Source organism: Hylobates moloch, unplaced genomic scaffold, assembly GCF_009828535.3.
Source record: "Hylobates moloch isolate HMO894 unplaced genomic scaffold, HMol_V3 SCAFFOLD_17, whole genome shotgun sequence".
Classification (NCBI taxonomy): Eukaryota; Metazoa; Chordata; class Mammalia; order Primates; family Hylobatidae; genus Hylobates; species Hylobates moloch.
In genome coordinates this window covers 4,508,124-4,532,798 of record NW_026652292.1, presented here as the reverse complement: position 1 = coordinate 4,532,798, position 24,675 = coordinate 4,508,124, and the positions used below count along the sequence as shown (strand labels likewise).

Below are 24,675 nucleotides of genomic sequence, written 5' to 3'. Positions count from 1 at the left end.
TGAGATCACCCACATGTGAACAGCACTTGCCCCATTTGCTTCCCTGCTTTTGAGATATGCTCCCAGGGCCTCAGAGACACTCCTTGGACCTGCATGATGGCTGATTGGGGAGCGCATGCTTCCCAAATGCAACTTAGGTCCAGTTTTAGATTGGGCCTTTTGCAGTCAATGCACTCTCTCTGTAGATACAGAGACTCTCCAGCACAGATAGAACTAGCATCTTTCTTCCATCCATCTACCCATCAACTTATTCATCCAACCATGCACCCATCTTCCCACCCATCCATCCAGTTCCTTTCATGAGCTGGGAACACTGCCAGGCAGTGGTGGTACTGTAGGAATCATAATAATCATGGTGCTGCCCTTAAAATGCTCTTTGTCTATTGAGAGGAAGGGGTAAATGCTAAACTGGTAACCCAAATAAGAATTTAATTGAGATAAGTCTTCATAAAGAGAAAAATAAGGTGTAGTATGGATGCATAAGAAGGAAGTCTGCCCTGGCTTGGAGCAACAGTGAAACCGTGTGATATTACTTATGGGAGTCACTTTTCAACTGAGACCTAAAGAACAAAGTGACATGTAAACAGAAGGGATGGGATGGGAATTGTTTTGCAGGCAGAGGCAACAGCATCCGCTAAAACCCTAAGGGGATGGGGAGTTTCTTTATTTTGGAACTTACAAAAAGTTGGTGCAGGCCCCTTGCCCACTTTTGCTGGAAGTTCCACAGGGCACAATTTGAAGTGCCTTATGCGGAGGAAAGCTCAATCAAAAACGACATTCTTTGAAAAAGTTCTCAACAACTGTGGACGTAAAGAGGGGTTTAACACATTGAAGGGAAAGCTCTTGCTTTTTTTCACCTAAGAAGAAAAGACTCATATAAATTTAAATTATGATAAAAGAATAAAAGGACCCTAGGGTTATTGAGACAATTACTTAACACAGATTTTGGATACTAAATCACCAACTGCTTAAGCCACATTTCACTTGACATGTTTTGCGTCCAATTTCTAATGTCTTAAGGGATGTACAAATTACTCAGTGACAGAAAATTAGAGCCACCAGATGCATCATGTCACTACTATTGAAGCTTTCTATTATTTTATTACCATTTTTAAACTAAAGGCAACCAGCCATTTAATCATATATATAAAGCTAGGGAGTGATCAGCATATGATTTTTTTTTTTAAGTTTTATCCCAGTGAGGCTTATTTTTGCTACAAAACTGCTAAGATTTTACATCATGCCAGTACATCCCTTATTTGATATTTCCATTTGTTATCAATTAAATATGAAGAAAAAATAGCAATTCAACCTATTTTCAGGTAGACATTTTTCAAATAAATTATTTTCATTTAGTTTTTATATATTTTCTATATATTTCTGTGAAATTATAGGAAAGAACATATAAAATTAGCACTACTACTGATTTTGCTACTAATGTAAAATGCTGATTTACTTGATTTTAAACACATGCTGTTCTTCCTAAAAAAAAAAAAGTTAAAACTCTTAAGTAGTGAAAAATACATTCAACAAATGACAAATGATGGATGTTATTATTTTAAAAGGAATCAAAGTCAGTAAAAATGATCCATGCCTGGAATCACTGGGGATGGAGGATCAACAGGAGAGCAAGTGCAACTAGGAGTTTCTGATACACTGCTGCAGCTCATGGCACTTGAGAGTTGGCAGGGGATTACTGAGAACAGCTGTTGTCCAAAATCAAGAAGGACAGGACTCCACTGAGTGTGTAAATTCCCTTTGATACAGAGTCCGGCCTCAGGCCTCTAGAAGATATACCCTAACTTCTCCTTCAGGAGTGATTTAGAGTAGCCAAACTCAGACTGAAAATAGACACACACACAAGCCCCTGAGTGCTAATTTATACCTGTATGAGTCATGAAATACTACCCCCAAGCCTACTGAGGAAACCGTTCCTTCTCTCTCCTGGCAAGCTACACAGGAGGCTTAATTTTAATCAAAGCAGTAAAAGAGGTCAAGTGCAGCCTACCATGGGGGAGGAATGTCTGGACACATTGTGTCTGACAGTTCCAGCCCCATACAAGAATAAGCCTGTCACAAGGCCTAGCAAGGTTTAGTTAGCCCATTCCTTTCCCTATATAAGGCTGGAATGTTCCTACTTCAGTTTTTGGGGTCTCTTTTCCCCCATCCAAATCGGTGGTTGTGTAGCTGATTTTTGTAAGGCAACGGAAGTCTTGTTCCTCCATTGCAAAAATCATTCATTCTTTGAAGAAATTTTTATTGAGGGCTTTACTATATGCCAGGCACTATTGAAAGTGTTGGGGATAAAGCAAGAAAAAGTCAAACATCCCTGGTAGTTATTCTCTCAATATTTAGGGTAGTAGGCAGCTTGATTATACAAAGAAATCACCTCTCAACTCAAAGCTCTCCCTTTAAACTCTTTTTCCTGATGTGAACCTGGAACTATACAAATCCCATTTCTGCTTTGCCACCTGCTCTCTATTCACATCCACCAATAGCCCACACGATGGGGACAGTCTAAGGAAGGTGGAAGAACCTGCTCTTTCCTGCTTAGGCCCTGCGGACTGTCTACGCCTCACTTCCTGTCTGTTCCTTGTGGACTTCCTGTCTGTCCCATTGGGCTTCCTGTCTAGCCCCAGTGGACTTCCTATCTGCCTCCTCACTTTCTGTCTGTTCCCTGTGGACCTCCTGTCCATCCCAGTGGGCTTCCTGTCTAACCCCTGTGGACTTTCTGTTGGCTCCCTCACTTCCTGTCTGTCCCCTGTGGACTTCTTGTCAGCTCCTGTGGACTTTCTGTCTGTTCCCTCACTTCCTGTTTTTCCCCAGTGGGCTTCCTGTCTGTCTCCAGTGGGCTTCCTGCCTCCTGTTCCTGTCATTCTCACTTCACCCTTGCAGTGGCAGATCATTCCAGTTGCAGCCACTGATTCTCGTTTGTAGCTTACTTAAAGAACCAGCTACATTGTTCTCCCTCAGAGTCCTAGCACCAGCTAGCTCCTACTACTAAGGGATATGAGGCCCAGCTCCAAACGTCTGAATTTTGAAAATCCCAAACTCTATCCCTTAGTTTCCTCAGCCCCAGGGGCAGTATATTCTTGTAGTTGTTGTCTAGGGTGCTTTGATATTCTCTGTTTAATTTTTCAGTTCTCAAATGCCTACATAATGCATTGTATTAATTCTCTCTCTTCAAATAATTTGTGTGGTTTCTGTCTCCTGACTAGACTGTGATTGATACAGTTAATGATAAATGTCAAATAGAAAAATAAAATAGGGATAGGAAGTGGGAAACAGGGATAGGAATGAAACAGGGACTGGGCGAGTTTAGATGGGTGGGCCAAGGAAGTCCTTAACAGACTTCCTATCTGTTCCTTGTGGACTTCCTGTCTGTCCCAGTGGGCTTCCTGTCTAGCCCCAGTGGACTTCCTTCTTAAAAGGTAACATTTAAGGAGGAAAAAAAGGTCACATGCATGTTAAGCGGATACAATCAGGCTGCTGTCGTTAAACCTCAGGCAAAGCAAGATCCTGCCTTCAAGAGCTTGGTTTCATTTGGACTCTTTTACTCTCTTTGTACTGGACTTTTGCTTGAGCAAGCACTCTCTTTAAAAGTAGATTTCAGACATCCTGTCATTCAGACAGTCCCAGGCCTGTATCATCCCCGAGAGTCAGTGGCCACAGGGATCATCTTCTGTTACACCCAGGGAATCAAGTTTCAGGTCTGAGCATTACTAAGAAGTCATCTCTTAACTCCAAACTGTCCTTTTAAACTCTGCTTTGTGAGGCTGAGGCTGGAACTCTACAAATCCCACTTCTGCTATGCCACCTGATCCCTATTTCATGATGAAGAAGTAATATCATCAAGTGATTCTTGGTGAAAACATTGCTGGACAGAGAATCTGAAGACACGCACCCTAGACCTGTCTGAATTCTACCCGACTTTGTGATATTGACCAAGTGACTCCACTCCGCTTCGATTTCAGTTTCATCACTTCGAAAATGAGAGAAGTGGAACAAAACCATAGATTTTATAGCTAAATTTCTCTAGTCATCTAATTTTTGTTTACGACTAACAGTAAATTAATAGAAAAATCTGTCATCACTTCAAAGATGAAAGATTACCTTATAAAATATTATTTGATCTAATGAAATATATTCATTTCTGCTAATTTCCCAATTGCACTATTATATTTATTCTTATGTAATTAGCGGAAAAGTAAGAAATTATCTACACTTTCAGTTAGTTCTTCACAACCACCTTAAATTTCCTAGTCACCACCAGCTTTGGCCATTCTTTATCCACAAACCTAACATCTGTCTCACAAGCCCCCAAGACTGACATTTTCATCTGCTTATGCCATCAGCAGTCTTCTCAGATAGTGACACCTTTCTTTCAAAAATCATAGTATCTCTTCTGATCATCCCCCATGTAGGTTCTTCCTTTGTATTCCTATTTTATTATCCTGGCTCAAGAACATTTTTTAAAGTCAGTTGAAAATCTGGCAGCATTTAAGATAGTTTCCTAGGATTTATTGAGTGTTTTAGAAAAATCTCTAAATGACTAGAATTTCCAGGGAATCCCTGGAGTTTGTGGGTAGAAATAAAACCCAGTACAATTCAAACCAGGGCCCTGAGTAAGTGTCAAATCAAGTGAGAATATAGACAGAACTGAGAATTACAACATTTACAAGTTTTCCAACACTTTTGAAAACAATAATTAGACTTCAGGAAAAATGACACCTATCCTGTGCATTAATGCCTTGACAAACATCATGTTTTATGCAAGAGGAATTAAATTTCATGCAGATTTTATGCCACTGGCAGTCGACAGATTATATATATTTTTCTAATCCAAGTACAGAGCTTTCAGAAAATCCTAAGAAAAATCTGTTCCCATCATATGCAACAGAAAACATTTTTAAACAAACCTCACTTTAAAATATTGACTAATGGAGTTTCTAAAAAATAGTTTTGTTAAAAACCCTAGTGATTGAACCATTTATTAATAAACTATACACTTCAAAAGAAAATTTGCAGTGTTTGACATTAGTCATAGCAAGAAATCAGATGAAGTGGATTATAAAACTAATTTTACCTTTATTAATACCCAAAAATAGAGGTTGAGAAGATATAGGATTTCTGTTTGTAAATTGGAAATACAATCACTCATTACAAGAACAAAATGAATTTAGGTTAATATTTAACAAGAACTTTGGGATACAAAGATGAATAATAAAGGACTCTTGAAGAGTTCATAGTCTGGTATTAAAAAACCTGTAAATAGGCCGGGCACGGTGGCTCAAGCCTGTAATCCTAACACTTTGGGAGGCCGAGGTGGGCAGATCACGAGGTCAGGAGTTCGAGACCATCCTGACCAACATAGTGAAACCCTGTCTCTACTAAAAATACAAAAAAATTAGCAGGGTGTGGTGGTGGGCACCTGTAGTCCCAGCTACTCGGGAGGCTGAGGCAGGAGAAGGGCGTGAATCCGGGAGGCGGAACTTGCAGTGAGCCGAGATGGTGCCACTGCACTCCAGCCTGGGGGACAGAGCCAGACTCTGTCTCAAAACAAACAAACAAACAAAAAAAACCTGTAAATAAATAATTATGGAATAAAGTACACATATGTGCTTTAGTATTTACACACTGTAAATTTAACATTACACACTGCAAATGTGGTCACTAAGCTCAAACAGCATTAGATGCTGAGGAAGATGGTACTGAAGTGGAAACCAATGAGAAAGACATTACCCCTTAGAGAAAGTTCAGGTGACACAATGCAGATTGGTGGGCATGAGCTCACAGGTCCCTGTAAGGCAGCAACAGCTTCATGATGAAGGGAAGTGAAATAGTACTGTGGTTTCAAGGGCTAGTTCTGGATTCCCATGTTTTGAAGAATTAGCTTTGGGATCATCTGTAAAATGGGGATAATCACGTGGTCTTGGATCATAATCTGTAAAATATGTTAATAATAGTGTCTATTGAAGACAGACTTCCAGAATGGCAATTTGAGGAGCAAGATGGGATTTCACCCCAGTGAAAGAACCACTTATTGCTGAAAATTACACACATGCATGCACACACACATGTGTGTAATTTAAAGTCCTTGGAAATTATCTTAAGGGCATAAAATACGGAGAAACAATTACTGAAAAACATTTTAATAAACCTTGAACAGAAAAGTGAAATTTGGTAGTGTTTGAGCCATGGTTTGCTCAAGTCTTTACCTTGGCCCCAGCTAAATGCAACAGAAGTTCTTCTCCAGGCCTGTGTAGCCAAGAAGATAAGGAATCCCTATTTCCTTACCCCCAACCAACTTCTATTCTGGGACTCCATTTGCACCACAGGGGAGGCAAGCCACTTGCATCTGAAATTCTTTCAGTTCCATATTGCAGAAGCTCTGTTCCAGGCAGGCATGGCCATGAGAACTTGTTTCTCTTCTGCCAAGCAGCCCCTATACATAGAATGGACACTACTCTCCAGGCTTATCAGGCCAACAGCAACGAAACCCTGAATACCTCTACTCCATTTCACTTGTAGGTTAAAGTTTCAAGACAGGAAACAAAAGCAGGGAAGACAAGGGGTTACCATCCCCACCAGAGCTCTACTCAGAGTATGGGTCTCACAGTGGGAGAAGCAAGCCACTCTAGCAGTCCCATCTGCAATTCGGTGTCTTGGAGGTTTTGCCCAGGAGAAGAGACAGTCTGCATGAACAAGGATCTTGCCTCCAGGGCCTGAAGTTATTTGGAGCAGAATGTGGGAATTTCGTGCCTAAGGGCGTTGTCAAAAATAATAAAGATTTTGGTTGTGAGCAACTAAGAAGAACCATTTATGACAGCAAGGATGACCCTGTGATGATTCCTAGGCTGTGATGATTCCTAGGCTTTCGCTGTCCCTTGCTGCCCTACCTATCTCTAAGTAATAAACCCACTTCATGTAACTTGTGTGTGGGGGTTGCTGTCTCACCAAACTCAGACAAGTTGCTAACCTCTGCACAGTGAACCCACTTCACAAGCCAGTAATCTCTACCCAGTAAATCAGAACCACGATGGATACTACTTCGTACTCACTGGGATGGCTATTTAAAAAGAGAGAACAATAACAAGGTTTGGCAAGAATGTGGAGAAACAGGAAACTTCAGACATTACTAGGGTAATATAAAATGGTACAGCTAATATGAAAAACGGTTTGAAAATTCCTCAAAATGTTAAGTGTAGAGTTTCCATATGTCCCAGAAATTACACTCCTAGGTATTTACCCAAGAGAAATGAAAACACATGTTCATACAAAAACCTGCACACAAATGTTCACAGCAGCATTATTCGCAGTAGCCAAAAAAAGTAAAACAATAATGTCCATCAATTGATAAACAGGTAAATAAAATATGTGGTATACTTCAGCAATAAAAAAGGATAAAGTACTGATATGTGCTGCAGTGTGGATGAATCTTGAACACGTTATGCTAAGTGAAATGAGTCAGTCACAAAGGCCACATAGTGTATGCTTCTATTTATAATCAATGGCCAAACTAGGCAAACCTATACTGCCTAGGATGGGAACGGGGAGATTAGGGGAAGTGAGAACTGATCATAAGGAGTTTATTTCTGAGATGATATAAATGTCTCCTATTAGATTCTAGTGATATTTGCACAATTCCGTTAATATACTAAAAACTACTGAATAATACATTGTAAAGGGTGAAACTATTAAATGAATAGAGCTAATTAACTCTTTAAGGAGTGAGTTACATCTCAATAAAGCTGTTTTTAAAACAGTACCTATTTCTTCAACTTACCTTCAAGCTAAGTGAGATAACAATTGTAAAGCTATTAGCAAAGTATAACATTCAATAAGTCATTATTGTTCTTTGTGCTATTGCCATGGTCATCACTGTCTCTTACTTATAACTAGCCCTCTAAGTCTGTCCATTATTTAACCAAGAACTAGAAAGTACCTACTGAGTGACACACATTTATGTGCTTGTGGTTGGTGACCACAAACAGACCTCTAATGACAATTTGGTAGAGACATAAATATAACAGGGATCCTTTTTCCAAAAATTACCCTTATTTAACTGAATAAGAAATATTTTAAGTCAAGATACTTGGTGGCAATATCAGGGTAAACTCTAGAAATAATTTTAGGGTTTACAGATCTCATTGAATATATTATACTTGGGTTTAATACGCAAATGTTAAGCTCTTAACATTTATAGGTGGTGTTAACAGGATCTGTGAGCTTGGCAGATGCCAGCAGTCTTCTCCAGGACTGCTTGTTACTCCTTCATTTATGGGCATCACGTTCCAACTTTACTATGAGGACAGGGCTTGGACTTGGTTTCCGGACAGTCTCCAAAATCCTACCCTGACACTCTCCACCTACCAGCAAGGCACACAGAGGCATTCTCCTTTGGGTTCTTCTGGCTCCCATGTCTGTCCCTGTTTCCTCCCCCTGTAGGGGACTTGCCTATGTCCTGCCTCTCTCATTGGACAATAAACTCCTGGGGCCCAGGTCTGCTGGGCTGCAGCCATACGCAGTTCTCAAGGTCATTCAGTACTCAAATTGTCATTGTGAACATGAGATTTAATGTATTATGTTTGTTTAGTTGTTCCTTTCTTCTTTATGAATATTTATTTACTATAGATAGGACAATACCTCAATGATTCACATTCACGCTATTCCTCAAACCAATCATTAGTGGAAAACAGCAAAATACTTCCAAATGCAGAATCTGAGAACCAGGGTGAAAAACTATGCATCAGTTTGGAAATTGCATTGTCTCACAACTGTAAACCATTTTCTCTAATTAAATGATACAAGATATTATGTAATAATTAAGCAATATATTTTTAAACTTGAAAGTAATATTCTTATCCTACAAATTAAATAGATAGAATGGAATACAGAGCATTTCCTGCTAGAAGAGATCTTCTTTTCAAAGTGATCGGCCCTGGGCTCTGCAAAGATACCTAAATAAGAACAGGGCCCTCTCAAATGCCTTTGATTTGTCCTGTCTTATGACAAAAACACTAAGCCTCACACTCTTAAGTCTGGTTGAGGTCACATTTGTAGTGACCATCTATGGACAAAATATCAGTAAAGCTGGACTACAGGTATTTGGAAGATTAATGGAGAAGACATATAAATTTCTCTTCCAGCAGCTACAGTATCAGATACCACTGTTTATTATCCAGAGAAGCATTTTTTTCTGTTATTTATAATTTCTTTACCTTTCATTATAATTACACACTTACTTTAGTGTTAACTTTTCCTGTTAACTCTGATCAAGCTCAAAAGAGCCAGAAATTTCAAGCCACTGCAAACCACCTCAATTCAGGGAACAGATTCCAGGGCACAGCTCAGCCTCCCTGGCTCAGAGAAACCCAGGGGCCTAAGGGAGCTTGCATCCCTGCTGGGTTAGCAAGAAGCACCTCACCAATTTCCACAACCAAATCCAAAATTACCCAAGTGTAAAGGGCATGGCACACCTCGCTGCCACACAGATGGCTTCCATTTCTGGCTTAAGCCCTTGTGTAAGAAAACCAAGGAAGATGTATCTTCATTTTGTGCATTTTATGAAGAGTTCTAGTCCGTTAAGGAAGACTTATTTTTCTTGGGAGAGTGTGGAAGAAATCAGCCCCATTGTCTTCATGCTTAACGAGAGCGCCAAATAACCACCACCCTATCCCTGGCCACTCAACCCAAAAACTTCTTACAAGTGAAATAGCAATGACATCAACTCATATCAAATTTCCCTAAAAAGCAGAATGTTAATATTTTAAAAAAAATTTTTTTACAGGATTTAGCATTTGCATATATTTAGTATTTTAAGGAATTGGTTATGAATTCAGCATCCAAAATTCACACACACAAAATCTTTATGAGATGTGGGGTCTGAATTCCCTCTCTTCAAAGAGGGAAGGAAATTTAAGACACACCGAAAGCTCTTTCTAGAGAAGCAATAAATGTCCCAGACCTGTTGGCCAAACCTTTAACATCCTCAAGACCTTGAACTGTTGACCACACATTTTCACTCTGTTGTCTAAGTCACACTTCACTCCTCTGCACCTGAGCAATTCATTTGTTGCCAAGAATCTAGGAATCTCCTAAGATTTTTCTCCCTAAATGTATGAAAATATTTTAAGAAAAGTAAAAAGCAAGCCATTGAGATTTTGACTTGGGCAGGCCTGAGGGATGCAGGTAGATTCTTAGCTCAGCCATAAGCCCCCCACTCTAGGGTCCCTGTAAATCGCAGCACCAGAAGCATCGAAGTGATGTGCCATTCCAAACCCGATATGCAGGACATGGAGAATGCACCCCGGATTCATCAGTCCAGGACGACCGGCAACGCCCTGCCATGGATGAATGCCCTAATGTGTAAGCAGATTATCATCATCAGAATGAAAGACGTACAGTATTCAAAGTCTTTCAAATATCTGATCAAATAATCGTCACGGCCAATCTCTTGAATAGTGTTGTTTTATTCAAAATGAAGACATTTCTCCAGTTTGTCAGTTAGAAGCTGTAAGTTAGAGTAAAAACATCCCCTAAGAAGCTAAAGAATTCAGATTTGGCCAGAGGTTCTTATACACAATTTTCAAGCTGAAGTGCTCTTCCACAATAATTCTAGAACAGCAGCAGGAGGGTGGGTGTGCACACTGTTTCCAAATAGGCCAGAGGAGGCACACAATGTTTTTTGGAAAGTTGTACTTGGCAATATTCCTCCTGCTTAATCTGCACTGCAGTACTAGAAGAACATGTATGTGAATTCGAGGGAAAGTCCTGGTTACGCTCTCCCTTCCACCATCATCACCAACCTCGCCTCCCTACCTGGGACTTGCACTGTACTCACCAAGCCTTGGCAGGTTGAAAGGGCCACTGAGGAGTTTCTGTGGGATCGCAAAGAGCCTTGATAGAAACAGAAGTTCTCTGGCGGTAAAGTCTGCACAGACTTAGTGCCTGTCTTTCCCAACGTCTGCACAATAAAGCCAGGAGCCACCAGCCTGCTGGAAGTCCTCAAATCCATGTGGAAGTCATGCCTGGAGCCTTTCAGCCGAAGGTGAAGAGACTCAACCCCTGACACGGCCACTGCTCTTCTCCGCCGCTGATGGTGCATGATTTCGTGGGACACGTAATCGCCCCTGTGGTCAACCTCGTAGGCAGAGACCAGGTCATATTCTGAAATCAAAAGAGCGAGGAGAGGCTGAGTCATTTCGGAATACTGAGAAGAATCAGGAAGTCTTAAGATATAATATTTTACCACAAGATCTTTCCACCCAGTCAAAAATGATGAAGAAAAATGCAACACCTACCCATACTGAATTCAAAGTGTGGAATACGGAACATCACAGTTTAAAAAAAAAATTGTAACAAGGGCCCCATAATGTGCTATTACCAAGCCAGGAAATTCTACAACAGTGATGCAGTGATGTTAACAGCTGTCATCGTGCCCTGCCAGCCACTCAGGGGCATGCTCCTCACCTCCCACCAGCTCCTACCGCTGTAGCTGAGGCAGGGGAAGGATGACTGAAAGCAGGGTGGCTTGTTCCAAACACTGGCAGGTTAGCACATTTTATTGTGTATAAAAAAGCGATTACTCTTTAAAAAATCAAATTATTCTCAGATGAAATAAGTCATATTCTTATGACCTTTATTTTGAAGAGAGACAATATGTGTCCTTTATAGGGGGCACATATAATATTTATCATGCAAAATAACTACTGATAAGCCATGTTTACATAAACACAATGCTGTGGTAATAACATTCAACAACCCGCTGTCTGGAGAAGAATGACCCGGATTTTGGCATTTGCCAGTTTCCCTGGTGTAAATCTTCCCCTCATGGCTGATTTCAATGACCGCTGTGCCGTCACTGAACGTGCAGTGCACAGAGATACGCAGCAGCCCCCAATGTGTGCTATTTCTACCATACAGATGCAAAAGAGGCCAGTGGCCTCAAGAGCCTAGATTATTATCAAATATAGTGAAATAATTATGAAATGATGAGCTTTGAGTATTGCAACGTTTTTAATATAATTAATTTCACTGTAAATGTATGTATTTTAATTATTCTCCCAGTGATTTGGTGTCTTTATTAATACAGTATTTTTTCCATAAATGGGAAAGACGTATTTGAAAGACTTCAAACACGATAACCTTGCAAGAGGAAAAGTTTGTGCCATCTAAAAACTCACATATGTAAGAGGTAGGCTCACAACCTCAACGCTCAGGCAAACTGAACTCCAAGAAGCCCTGCAAGGCTCCCAGGAGGCCCGGGTTGTTTTGGGAGAGCTCAATTCCAAAAGGCTGGGGGAGACGGCCAGAGCTCCACGCCTCGCCCATCCGACAGGACCATCTCCCACAGGCTCCACCCTTCCCACTCTTTCCACAGTTGGCTGCTTAGATGGCACCTGACTGCAGCTGGCTCCAGACTCAAAGACGGAGCCTGTAACTCTCCAAGAGCAAAGGAACGTTCACGAGCACCCTAGGAGGATAGCAGGGAAGGAGAATCCAGAAAACAGAGAGAGAAGGGTGGGGCAGGTGGGGGGAGATGTATAGCCTTCTAAATAGAAATCGATCGCATTAACAAAAAATCAGTCCACCACTGGCCACCTCTTTGACACACTGCTGATGTCAGGAAAGAAAAATGACACTACCCTCCTAAAGTCTGCTTTGGCAATGAGTTGCAAAATCCTTTGACCTAGGAAATCACCCGGAGGAAATAATCCCAGATGAATTTTAAAAGGTTTATGTAAATATTTTCATGGAAGCATTATTTGTAACGAGGTAAAATTTTAAACAATAATCAACAACAGATAATTGGTAACTAAATTACAGTAAAGCCATAGAAAGGAATACCTGAAAGCTTATAAAAAATATACTCTAAAATAATGAAATCTAAAACATTATTTCACCACATGAGGCAAAGTTCATAATATAATGATCTTTCAAAGTACGCTGTAAGCTCTGAAGCCAAAGTGACCTTTTAAAAGAAAAAAAAGTGTAGCCTGTAAGGAACACAGGGCAATAAGTAAATTCTTGTAGATTATCTGGACAAAATGTAGAAGGCAAATAGTAAAGGCAGAGGGGGGTAGGAAAAGAAACTAGCACAATTCTATTTTATATTCTCTGTATTGTTATTATGTTCATTAGTGAGCATGTGACCATTGATTTTTTTTTTTTATTATTATACTTTAAGTTCTGGGATACATGTGCAGAACGTAGAGGTTTGTTACATAGGTATACATGTACCATGGTGGTTTGCCGCATCCACCAACCTGCCATCTACATTAGGTATTTCTCCTAATGCTATCCCTCCCCTTGCCCCTCACCCCCCAACAGGCCCGATGTGTGATGTTCCCCTGTGTCCATGTGTTCTCAGTGTTCAACTCCCACTTATGAGTGAGAACATGCAGTGTTTGGTTTTCTGTTACTGTGTTAGTTTGCTGAGAATGATGGTTTCTGGCTTCATCCATGACCCTGCAAATGACATAAACTCATTCTTTTTTTATGGCTGCATAGAATTCCGTGGTGTATATGTGTCACATTTTCTTTAACCAGTCTCTCATTGATAGGCATTCGGGTTGGTTCCAAGTCTTTGCTATTGTGAATAGTGCTTCACTAAACATATGTGTGCATGTGTCTTAATAGTAGAAATGATTTATAATTCTCTGGGTATATACCCAGTAATGGGATTGCTGGGTCAAATGGTATTTCTTGCTCTAGATCCTTGAGGAATCGCCACACTGTTTTCCACAATGGCTGAACTAATTTACACTCCCACCAACTGTGTAAAAGTGTTCCTATTTCTCCACATCCTCTCTAGAATCTGTTGTTTCCTGATTTTTTAAAGATTGCCATTCTAAATGGTGTGAGACGGTATCTCATTGTTGTTTTGATTTGCATTTCTCTAATGACCAGTGATAATGAGCTTTTTGTCAAATGTTTGTTGACCGTATAAATGTCTTCTTTTGAAAACTGTCTGTTCATATACTTCACCCATTTTTTGATGGGGTTGTTTGTTTTTTTCTTCTAAATTTGTTTAAGTTTCTTGCAGATTCTGGATATTAGCCCACTGTCAGATGGATAGATTACAAAAATTTTCTCTCGTTCTGTAGGCTGCCTGTTCACTTTGATGATAGTTTCTTTCGCTGTGCAGAAGCTCTTTAGTTTAACTAGATCTTATTTGTCAGTTTTGGCTTTTGTTGCAATTGCTTTTGGTTTTAGGTCTTACATTTAAATATTTAATCCATCTTGAGTTAGATTCTGTATAAGGTGTAAGGAAGGGTCCAGTTTCAGTTTTCTTCATATGGCTAGCCAGTTTTCCCAGCACCATTTATTAAATAGGAAATCCTTTCCCCATTGCTTGTTTTTGTCAGATGTGCCAAAGATCAGGTGGTTGTAGATGTGTGGTGTTATTTCTGAGGTCTCTGCTCTGTTCTATTGATCTATATATCTGTTTTGGTACCAGTACCATGCTGTTTTGGTTACTGTAACCTTGTAGCATAGTTTGAAGTCAGGTAGGTAGTGTGACACCTCCAGCTTTGTTCTCTTTGCTATTTTGTAATTACTTCAGCCACCAAGAATGATTTGCAATAATAGTTTGAGTCATGTGCTACTTTAAACAAAATATATGGCTACAATTAGTTACTTCAGAACCAACTCGTCTGATGGATACCTGGACAGGCAACAGTAAGTCGACCCCAGCAGTCACCAAGTGTCTTCTAGCTCTTCTGCTCCAGGTCAGAGGGAAACAGGCAACACTGTTGAGCAGGATCTTTTCTCTGGTAGCACAGAAGCTTGTTGTGGATGTCCAGACTCACACGTTAGCCATTTATAATTAAGGAGCCAAAGTGCATAGAAGGTTAAGGGAGGAGGGTGTGCTGTGTCCACTGGGCTAGAACTTCACTAAGAAGGGTTTGCCTCTTCCCCTTCAGGTTCTCACCAAGCCGGGTAAGTGGTTGTCATGGAGACGATGGGCTGTGACAACAACCGAGGTGCCAGGTGTTCAGAGCGGCACGCTGGGACCCCACTCCCAGAGAGGATGCTGAAGCAGATTGAATGGCTTCAGGGGAAAAGCACACTTAGGCATGAAGCCCTGGCTTTTCTTTTTCTTTCTTCTGTGTCTATAATGTGCTTTATCTTAAATAAAACTTCATAAATGCCATAAGCTATTGTGGAAATATCCTGAGTCCCTCTGGAATTTTCATGATTTTAGGGAACTAGAATTTTTTTTTTTTTTACAAAAATCTTACTTAAAAAGGTGAATTAGAATTAACTTTTAAAATTGTAAGAATTAACTTTTAGTATTGTAAGCAAAACGCTAAAAGGGACAAGGACAACCACAAAAAGATAGTCTGTAAATGGACAGATAATTAACTTTCTCTTGTAAATTCACCGTGACAATTTTTTAACATTTTATATCATTTGCACTTAGCGCCCCCTGGTGGTTCTCAAAGAGGTACTACGGTGAGCGTCAATCTGATACTGGTCACCTTATATACTATTTATATACTCCTTTGGCAGGGAATAATTTCAAAAGTTAATGCATATATTAAGCGCTTGCCTTTATGTTATTTTATCAAACTGAAATAACTATACTGAGAAATTCGGAATTATTAACTTTAATTTTCTAGATCTTCTGGAAATACATTGAGAGAATGAAACCTAGTTCTTCCTATAAAAGTCAATTAATATTAATATTTGATACCGCAATTTATTGTTGGTAACAATGCAAAATAATATTTATTAACTGTCATTGCATGGGTTCAGGTTAAAAAGCCACCTAGCAACCAGTGTGACACACCTGCTTTCTCATTTACCTGACGCAGTGTGAAGACACGGAGATCCCTTCCCATAAGAGAGCAAATTTGCAAATGTCACTTGTAAGTGGCAGAAGTAAAAGCATGCATTGAAAAAGAGTAAGATTTGCCCTCATGTCAAATCGAGGCCCAGGACAGGAACGTTGCTGATGGTGTCACAATAAGCTGATTAGCCATTTCAGGCACTATTATGTTTGAAGTACGCCCTGATTGTTGGAGCATTAACTTTGGTATTGAGATGCTAAGCGCTTCTTTTATCTCCTTCACTGAGAATAAGCAACAATAGAGAAATACTTTAATTTATAAAAGAGGAGAAGGAGGGGTTGGGGACGGGAAGGAGGATCCAAGGATGTAGGAGGGGACGGAAAAGAAAGTAATTTGCTCTTTATGACGGCTTTGATGCATACATTAATAGCTTTAGATTCCTCCTAAGCTCTTTAGAATAAAATAAAATGAACTCCCTCACCTTTTTCCTAATGCTATATCAATAACTCTGGCAAACCGTTTTGCCAGGGAATAAAATGTAAATATTGGTGGAAGTCCACTCATCGGTGCTCGCTCATACAGTTAAAAAAAAAAAAAAGTGCACAACGGCATCTTAAAAGTAGGGTTCCACAGAGTCAGAACATTCACAGCACCTAATAAACCAGCGGCACGGGGATTACGAGCTGCTAAACGGCAAGGATTAGAAGCCCCCACCTCACGGACTTACCGCCATTTTCCATCCAGCCCGGCCGCTCCGCGGGTGGAGGAGGACGCGGGACGCTCGGGCTCCCAGGCGCTGCCGCTGCGGGTCCCATGGCGCACGCAAGTGCCTGCGGAAAACAGCGGCGACACCGCGGTGAGACGGCGGGGTCCGCGGGAGAGGAGCCGCGGGGGACTGGCCTGCAGCCGTCGGGACCCGCGGTTTCCGCGCTGGCGGGAGCGCCCGGGACTCACCTGCTCGGCCACCTGCGCCAGCAGCATCCACAGCGCCGCCCAGCCCCGCCATCCGCGCGCGCGGGGCTTCATCCAGGAGCGCTCCGAGGGGCTAGGGGCCACCGGAGGGTCCCCGGCCGGCAGCGCGCGAGCGGGCAGGGAGGACCCGACCCAGGCAGAGCGCGGGAGGATTCCCCACAGCGACTGCGCCGCCGCGCCGGGGTTATTACTGGGGCTCCGCGCGGCGCGGGGGGCGGAGTGGCAGCCGCGGCGGCGGGGGCGGCGGGAGCCGTGGGAGAGCGGGGGACGGGCAGGGGAGAGAGGAGGGGAGGAGGCGAGGGCAGGGGTGGTCAGAGGACCGAGGAGGGGAGAGTGCAGGGACAAAGAGCGGAGCGGAGGAGGCGAGGTCAGCGGGGCGCTGAGGCGGAGGCGAGGTCAGCGGGGCGCTGAGAGGTCAGCGGGGCGCTGAGGCGGAGGCGAGGTCAGCGGGGCGCTGAAGCGGAGGCGAGCGGGGAGCAGAGGGAAGGCGGGAGACCGCGGGCAGCGCCAGGGGAGGAGGACGCGGGAATATGGAGCTGCCCACGGCCTGCAGTCCGTGTTTCGCTGCGCGCGCGGGGACCACACGGTTGGAGAGGCTGCGGGGCACCGGCGCGGGCGATGCTCAGCATGGACCTCCGGCCAGTGCGCGCTCTTGCCCTGACTTGGGGCTGGGGACTCGGCGGGACTCCAGCTACTGCAGTCGCTCCGCGGGCTCCCACCTTGGGGGCCGCACCGGCGCCGCCAGAGGCCGGGACACCTGCAGCCAGCGCAGTGCGCTCTGGCCGCGCCTCTGTGCCCGGGCACAGCTGTGGAGACGCTGAGTGCGGAAAACCGGACGCCAGGACGTGGGAGAGCCGCGGACCTGCTTTTAAAGGCGTGTGCGTCGCTCTGGAGTTTGCGGAGTGATCCGAGACCTGGAGGCGGAGGAGGAAGCTCTTCCCCCGCACCATTGGCCCCGGGATGTGGCGGCGCTCCTGGCCCCGGGGTCACGGCCGCCCTCAACTGGCCGGGCCGCGGATGCCGGTGACTGGCTGCTGGGTGCAATCCCTAGGGAGGTCTCAGGGCTGCGAATGGGCCTGGGTCTCGGCTGCCACAGGGGTCGAGCGGGATACTGTGTGGACAGGGTGGCCAAGGAGGCAGCAGGTGTGCCGTCATCAGCCTGGCCGGAGTTCTGCGTAGCTGGATGGGGTGTGTGAGCGCGCGAGTGTGCATGTGCCTGGGTGTGCGCGGGTGTACATCCACACCTGACTGCGTATGCGCGAATACACGCTGTGAGCCCGTAGGACTGCGCGCGTGGGAGTGCATGTTTGCACACGTGTGTGCGTGTGGCGCTCCCCGTCCCTGGCTGCTCTCCCATCACTCACCTTCTGTAGATCCTGGGCCTTCAGCTGCCTTTTGGTTCCGGTGTCCTTCACAGCCAGCTTAGCTTGACATTGCCTCTGTTGCACGCTTTGGAGAGGGGGATGAATGGGGGAAATGGTGTCTTGGGTTCTGGCTTTCTTTGCCCAGCCTGTCGCGAGCCTGTGAGTACCCAGGGAGAGCTCCCAGCAGGCGCCCTGCTAGGGCTGTCCTGAAGCCCCAGACCCCAGGCAGAGGCAGTAGAACCGCCTGGCTGTGTATGGGCATCCCCATTCCATAGCAACACACACTTCCTCTCTTATTCATTTATTTGAAACCATTCTTCAAAGTGCAAATATTTTTACATAAAGGCTGGCATTGGGAGGGACCTTAAAACACCTGCCACCCTTCCCCTCTGCCAATGCCTAACAAGTGTCTGCCTCAGCTCACACCTCAGGGAGCTTACACTTACCTTGAAGGGGGGTTGGGCAGTGCCTGGAAGTCTCCAAAATCTGCCGGCAGAATTTCCGTTGTCCTGAGTACATTGCACGCTTGATAAATGGGGATCTCTACGTACTTGTAATTGTGTCCAGTGTAACATGAAAGGGAGTGAGATTTTTTCGAGTCTATCACATGGAGATACCCAGGGGCCTTCTTCTATCAGTTCAAACATGGAAAAAAAGAAGAATGACTGATATAAAAGGATTCACTCTTAGGGTGTGCTTAAAAACAGTAAGACCAGAACAATGCTTAATGAGTCTCTTTTCATTGTGAAGAAAGAGACAACATTCTTTAAAATGACTAGTGTTTCCCATTTCCTCTAGCTGTGCACGGATTTCAGCACTCAACCTGCAGTATGAATGTCTCCAGGTAACAAAGAGGGGTGGTTGAGTCCAGGCTATAGAGGCCAGATTGGGAGCTGAGATGCACAACACACGAGTGGACCGAGTTTAAGACTGGCCATCTAACATGGTGGCAGTAACTCGCAGCTGCCTGTCAGTCTCCGGGAGGGATGGAGAGGGAGGGGAGGGGCCTGGGCAAACTGGAGCACATGTGTCTGCCTTAAAAGGGACTCCTGGCACTGAGTGGCCAGCGCGTGGGTTGGTGCCATACAGTATTGGGGCCCAGACCTGCCTAATTTTTAAAGGTAAAATGGAAATCTAAATATGTATATGGAATCCCTTCAATTTAAAAGTGTCCCAGCAAAGTAACCCTGAGAACAAATATTGGAAGAATCAGAACAAACCGCCAGCCTCAAACTACTTCACTTTGCAGCCGTTCAAGAACTTAGCACTCTTAACTTTGAGGTCAAAGTTTAGGAAAGCAATTTTGTCGTCATTTGTTTAGATCCAGGGTCAGAAAACTCACTACTGCCTAAGATCAAATCTGGCCAGCTGACTCATTTTGTAAATAAAGTTTTATTTGTTTGCAGATCGTCTGTGAATGCTTTCACAATGGCAGAGTTAAGTCACTGCAACAGAGACTGTGTGCCCTGCAAAGCCTAAACTATTTACCATCTGGCCCTTCACAGAAAGATTTTGCTGTAAATTATTTAGACCATTCACAGTTAGCACTTGTTTCCTTTCAGACAGAGGTTCTGATTACTGAGGTCATTTTGAATATCAGGTAGACGTTTCAATAGAGAATAAAAATTAAATTAAAAATAAAAACAAAGTGCTTAGCAAAGAATCTGAGAGAGAGTATCTTCTAATGGCGGCATGCTCTCCCATGCCCAGTGCCCTTTCAAAATGAAAGGAGCCAGGTCCCTTTCTCATGTGGAAACAAATGGCATTTTAGATTATAAGGATTAAGCTTTGTCATAACCCTTTTCTAAATTGCATAAACTTTAAACTAAAGCGGTGCAAGTGGGCACATTACCTTGTATGTAAAACCACCATCCACACAACCGAAACAGAGAAGAATTGGATGTGTTTGTGCCCTACGAAGATTCTGTTTAGTCTGTAATTTTGTTCCTTCCTCATCTCACACACAGCTGAAACTAGTCAGGTTTCAAAGAAGTTAGCATCGTATTGTGCATCAACACTTTTCTTTAGTGGAAAAAATTACAGTGATTGTATGAAAAATTTTTGTAGTTCATATTCTTTTCTAAAAGATTAGAGTCGTTCTTTATTACTTTATATAAATTATAGGGACACAATGTCATTAAAACACAAGCACAATGATGTCAAATAACTTTCCAGCTTGGAGGCCTATGGGTGGCTCTAGTCCTTCTTTGCAGGTTACAGTTGAGAAAACCCAAGTCCCAAGAAGGTCAAGCAGATCTGATGACCTACCACAGGTGCAGAGCGCTCAGGCCTCGTACACTGACTCCTTCCCAGCCCTGCTCTTGGCCCCTGTGCAATAAGATGATTTATAGGCCGAAAGTAGTGAGGCGCCACACTGTCTCCCAGTGCTCACAGTACCCCGACAATGTGAGAAGGTCGCATAGTAAAACACAAGAAAAAGATATTTTGACAGAAGAAATATTAAATGAATTCTATAAAATGTAGAACTCACTATGAATTTGGACTGAGTATAACTTTGGAAATGAGAGGGCTCTGGAAGAACTGTGCCTCGGGAATGGTTGGCAACACTTGTCCCAGCCCCCTGTGTTTCCACAAGATGCTTTGGCCGAGTTCTAACTGAACCTGAGCATCTCAGCTCCTCAGTGCTAATAGGATTAGAGTCCTTCCCTCTACGGGCCAAACACGTCCTTCAAATACCTAGGCAGTAACGAGATTACGTCAGCCCGCGGTTTACATGACGATTCTGTTCATTACCGCACTCTTGTCTCTGTCATCCTCCCTTACTTTGAGACTTGACTGTTTTTAGTAAAAAGAAGAAAAGAAAATTGGAAACCAATGATGATCACAATATGGCATTTATAAGCTCCTTTCCTTTTATTATTAAACACAGAAAAACAGGTTAAATAGTAATAATGTATCTAATTATACAATAATTATCTTTTTTCTAATAAGTTAAATATTTGTTATTTTATTATTATTGCTATTGTTATTCTATACCACCTCTTGCAGTGAGGCCCCTCACTCTTCCCCAGTGCTGAAGCTGCACATAGATCAGTCACTCAGACACCTCAGGAAATAAGTCTCAGCACTTTTCCCTGAAGACTTCTGGTTCATACGAACACTGGCTTCGGCCAAACATACTTTCTTCGAATGGGTACAAAGGCGGCATAATTGTCAGAGCTTGGTGTATCAGTTAGCCATTGCTGCATAAGAAAATACCCCGAAACCTGAAACAAAAGCCAGTTCTTTTTTCCTGTGCATCTGCGTCCTGGCTGGTTATCTGGTGGTCGTGAGGGGCCCTGTCAATCTTGGCTGGGTTCACACGGGTGTGCTGTCCACGGGGTTGGGTTGTTGGCTGAGTAGAATTGGGCTTGCTCACATTAATGGAACAAGTGTTCAGCTCCAGCTTTATTTCTTACAGTTTCTTGCCCTCATGCAGGCCAGCCTGGGCTTGTTTTCCTGGTGGTGCTGGGTTCTGAGAGAGAGTAACTGCATGGAAGGCCTTAAAGTCCTGGGCTTGGGCCTGCTGTACCCACATGACTGCTTCTGCCACCTTCTACTGGCCAAGCTCTATGGGCAGCTCAGACACAAGGGAAGAGACTCTGCTGCTTCCTGGGAGAAGCTGCAAGGCCACATTGCAAAGGTGTGAAGCCAGGGAGGGCTTTTCATTTCAAACCTCACCATTTTGTGGATTTTGATCTGAGGAACATGTTGTCGCTGCTCCCGTGTTACCTTCGTCAGTGACCTGAGATGCAGACTGGATCCAGGGAATGGTGTTTCCTGTGTGATGCCTTCCAGGAGTACCTGCACCGTGGGCAGTGCCAGGCTGAGGACAGAGGTACATGGTGTTAGGTCAGGGCTGTGATGCTGGTGGGAGTGGGGGGGAGGTGGGGGGTGGGGCTGTTAGAGAGGCAGCTTTCTGCACCTTCCCCCCAGTCATGCTCTCCAGGGGTAGTGAAGAAGAGCCTTGGTTTTCTTCGTTTGTTGAAACACAGTAGGTTAATCGGTGTTTCCAGTTGAATCTACCCACTCTGTTTCTTAAGTTGAAGGCCTAGACTCTATTACCTCAGATTGGGGCCTTCTTTGGAGATCGGCTCTTTACTGAGGTAATCAAGTTAAAATGAGGCCTTCAGGGTGTGCAAACACATACAATCAGCCAGAGCCAATGACGTTTCTGTCCCTTAGGAAAGAGTGTTGAAACATTGTAATGTGAATATCCATTACAACCTTCTTTCCATCCCAGGGCCTAATGGAGGACACTCTACAACTCTCTCCTGCTGCTGGGGGGGTGTTGGGGGTGCCTCCACGAGGGTCTTCAAAGGAAAGGCATGTGTGTGATCTGTGGCCTGCCAGCAGGACAGCTGGGGGAGGCCGGGATCTTGAGGCTGTTGGCAGCAAGTGCAGGCGGAGGCCTCGGGCCAGAGGGGGGGTGGCAGGGCTCATGTGCCCTATGCTTCCTCGGAGGAAGCACTTGGGATGAAGGCTGAGTCCTCCCTGCTGCACCTGGAGGCCTGTGAGCACTGGGGTTAGCCCCAACAAGGGAGGAGGTTCCCGCTGCCTCACTAAGAACAGCCTGCTGCTACACCCACCCTGACAGGTGCTCCCCTCCCAGTGAACCCCACCCTGAGAAGGCTCATCGGGGCCGTGGGCCTCCTGCTGTGCTGCATTCAGAATCCCTCAGGAGTCATAAACTTCCTGATTTCTGGACCCATTACCAGAGCCCAACATCACGGGTAAGGGCTAGGGTCTGGATGTCAGGATTCAATTTGGAGAATTCCCCGGGGCAATTCCACTATTGCAGACACTGAAACGGAGCTGGGGGAGAAGAATCACACCAGGTGGTTCGAGCTGAGCGGCTGGGAGGGTGACAGTAAAGACACTGAGTGTCCGTCGGGGAAGATGGCTCTGGGTACAACAGCGCGCCCAGCCCCTTAGATATTCTCTGCACGGAAGTGGCCCCCCCGAAGCACATGTGCAGTGACTGTTCATGCTTCTGTGTGTGTACAGGAGTAGTATGGTTGCAGTGTGCCTATGCGAATGTGTGTGTATGGACGTCTATCTATCTGTAATGTGAAGTTCCCAAGTATTGTGTATATCATTGTTTGAGGTTTTAAATTCTAAGATAATTTCTAGAGAAAAAGATGTGCGGGTGATTCCTGGTGAGAGGCAGGGACCGTGGGCCTCATATTGAGACACATTTCACGCTGTTTAGATTGTAATGGCAATTATGTATGACTTTTGTACGTTTTTTAAAAAGCCAGTAAAATACATTTTAAAATATGGAATTATTTCTTCTAATTTAAAACCAGATGTTGGCATGGTTAGATTTTCTTTTTTTTTCTTATCTCACTTTAAAAAAATCAAAGAATGACTTTTAAAATCTAAGAATGACATAGCCATCTTCACTCCTGATCTTACTATTCTGTAAGTAATCATAATGCAATGTTTCTCTAAGAAATGTTGGTATGTTTAGTTTTTACAAACTGGACTAAAGAATTTAGATTATATCTTCAGCAATGTCATTGCTTCTTTTTAAAATTTTTTTGAAAAATGTTTGTAGAGACAGAGTCTTGCTGTGTTGCCCTAGCTGGTCTTGAACTCTTAAGCTCAAGAGATCCTCCCTCCTCAGCCTCCCAAAGTGCCAGGATTACAGTGTGAACCACCACTCCTGGCTCATTCATCCCTTCTTGGCAGGATAACTACGTTGGACAGAGCAGTGGAAAAACTACATTTGGTATCTGCTTTAAACACTTTCTTCTTTAATGGATAAATAAGAAAACTGGAGTCAGAGGAAGTCTCATGAGGAGAAACCCTCTGAGTGGTCCACAATAAAAGAGAAGAGGAAAGAGTTTATGGGTTCCTAAAGGTGCTGTCCCAACCAGGACAGAGCAGGTACCCCCTTTTTCTGCCCCTTTATTCTCTGTCACTTTAGCTTCTCCTTCAGCTTCCAGACAGGAGAGGAGGCCTGAGTGAGGCACAGGGCACAGGTGGCTTCCTGACTGGGGATGGAGGACGTGCTTAGCTTCACCACCCAGCAGCAGAGCCTCAGCCACTGTATGAGCCCAGTGGGCTGACCAGGACTATGGGATGCAGCAGGCTGGGCTCTTCCCCCAGTCCTCCCAGCCTGATGCCTTCTGTTCCAGTGCCACGGAGCCCTAGTCACTGTTCCCCTGCACGCTTGACCCTTCTTCAGAAACCCCCTCTTTCTGTGACTGACCTTGGTGGAGTGTGAAGCTAACTGCAAACAAAAGCAAACATCTAATGCTACATCAGCATCATGTTACCCAAGAGGAAACAGTCCCATATTGAAACGGGCCCTTGGATACCAAATATTCTCCTCAATGGTGTTGTGCAAGGGGTGTTTGAAACATAATCCCATCATAAATGACCTGTCTACTTCTATAGTCACTCTCTTCCTTCCCTCCACCTCTTCCAGCTTCCAAAGAAAATCCAATCCTACCCCACAGGGAGTAGTCAGTGCTATCTGGTATCTAAACTCATTTCTTCCCCAATTTCTAAAACATTCTATTCTTTCCTTTGCA

At 43.8% G+C, this 24,675-nt stretch overlaps 1 protein-coding gene across 1 annotated transcript in view; it reads right to left on the bottom strand.

Annotated features, from left to right (window-relative positions):
- Window positions 1-16,961, bottom strand: part of ADAMTS16 (ADAM metallopeptidase with thrombospondin type 1 motif 16) — a 166,494-nt gene extending 149,533 nt beyond the window's left edge. Inside the window, exons 1-3 of the mRNA XM_032135772.2 lie at window positions 16,752-16,961; window positions 16,525-16,627; window positions 10,844-11,169 (exon numbers count right to left, since the gene is read on the bottom strand). Coding sequence (XP_031991663.1) covers window positions 10,844-11,169; window positions 16,525-16,627; window positions 16,752-16,823 — 501 coding nt within the window. The 5' untranslated portion in view covers window positions 16,824-16,961. The remainder of the gene's footprint in view (window positions 1-10,843; window positions 11,170-16,524; window positions 16,628-16,751) is intronic.
- Window positions 16,962-24,675: the final 7,714 nt, after the last annotated feature.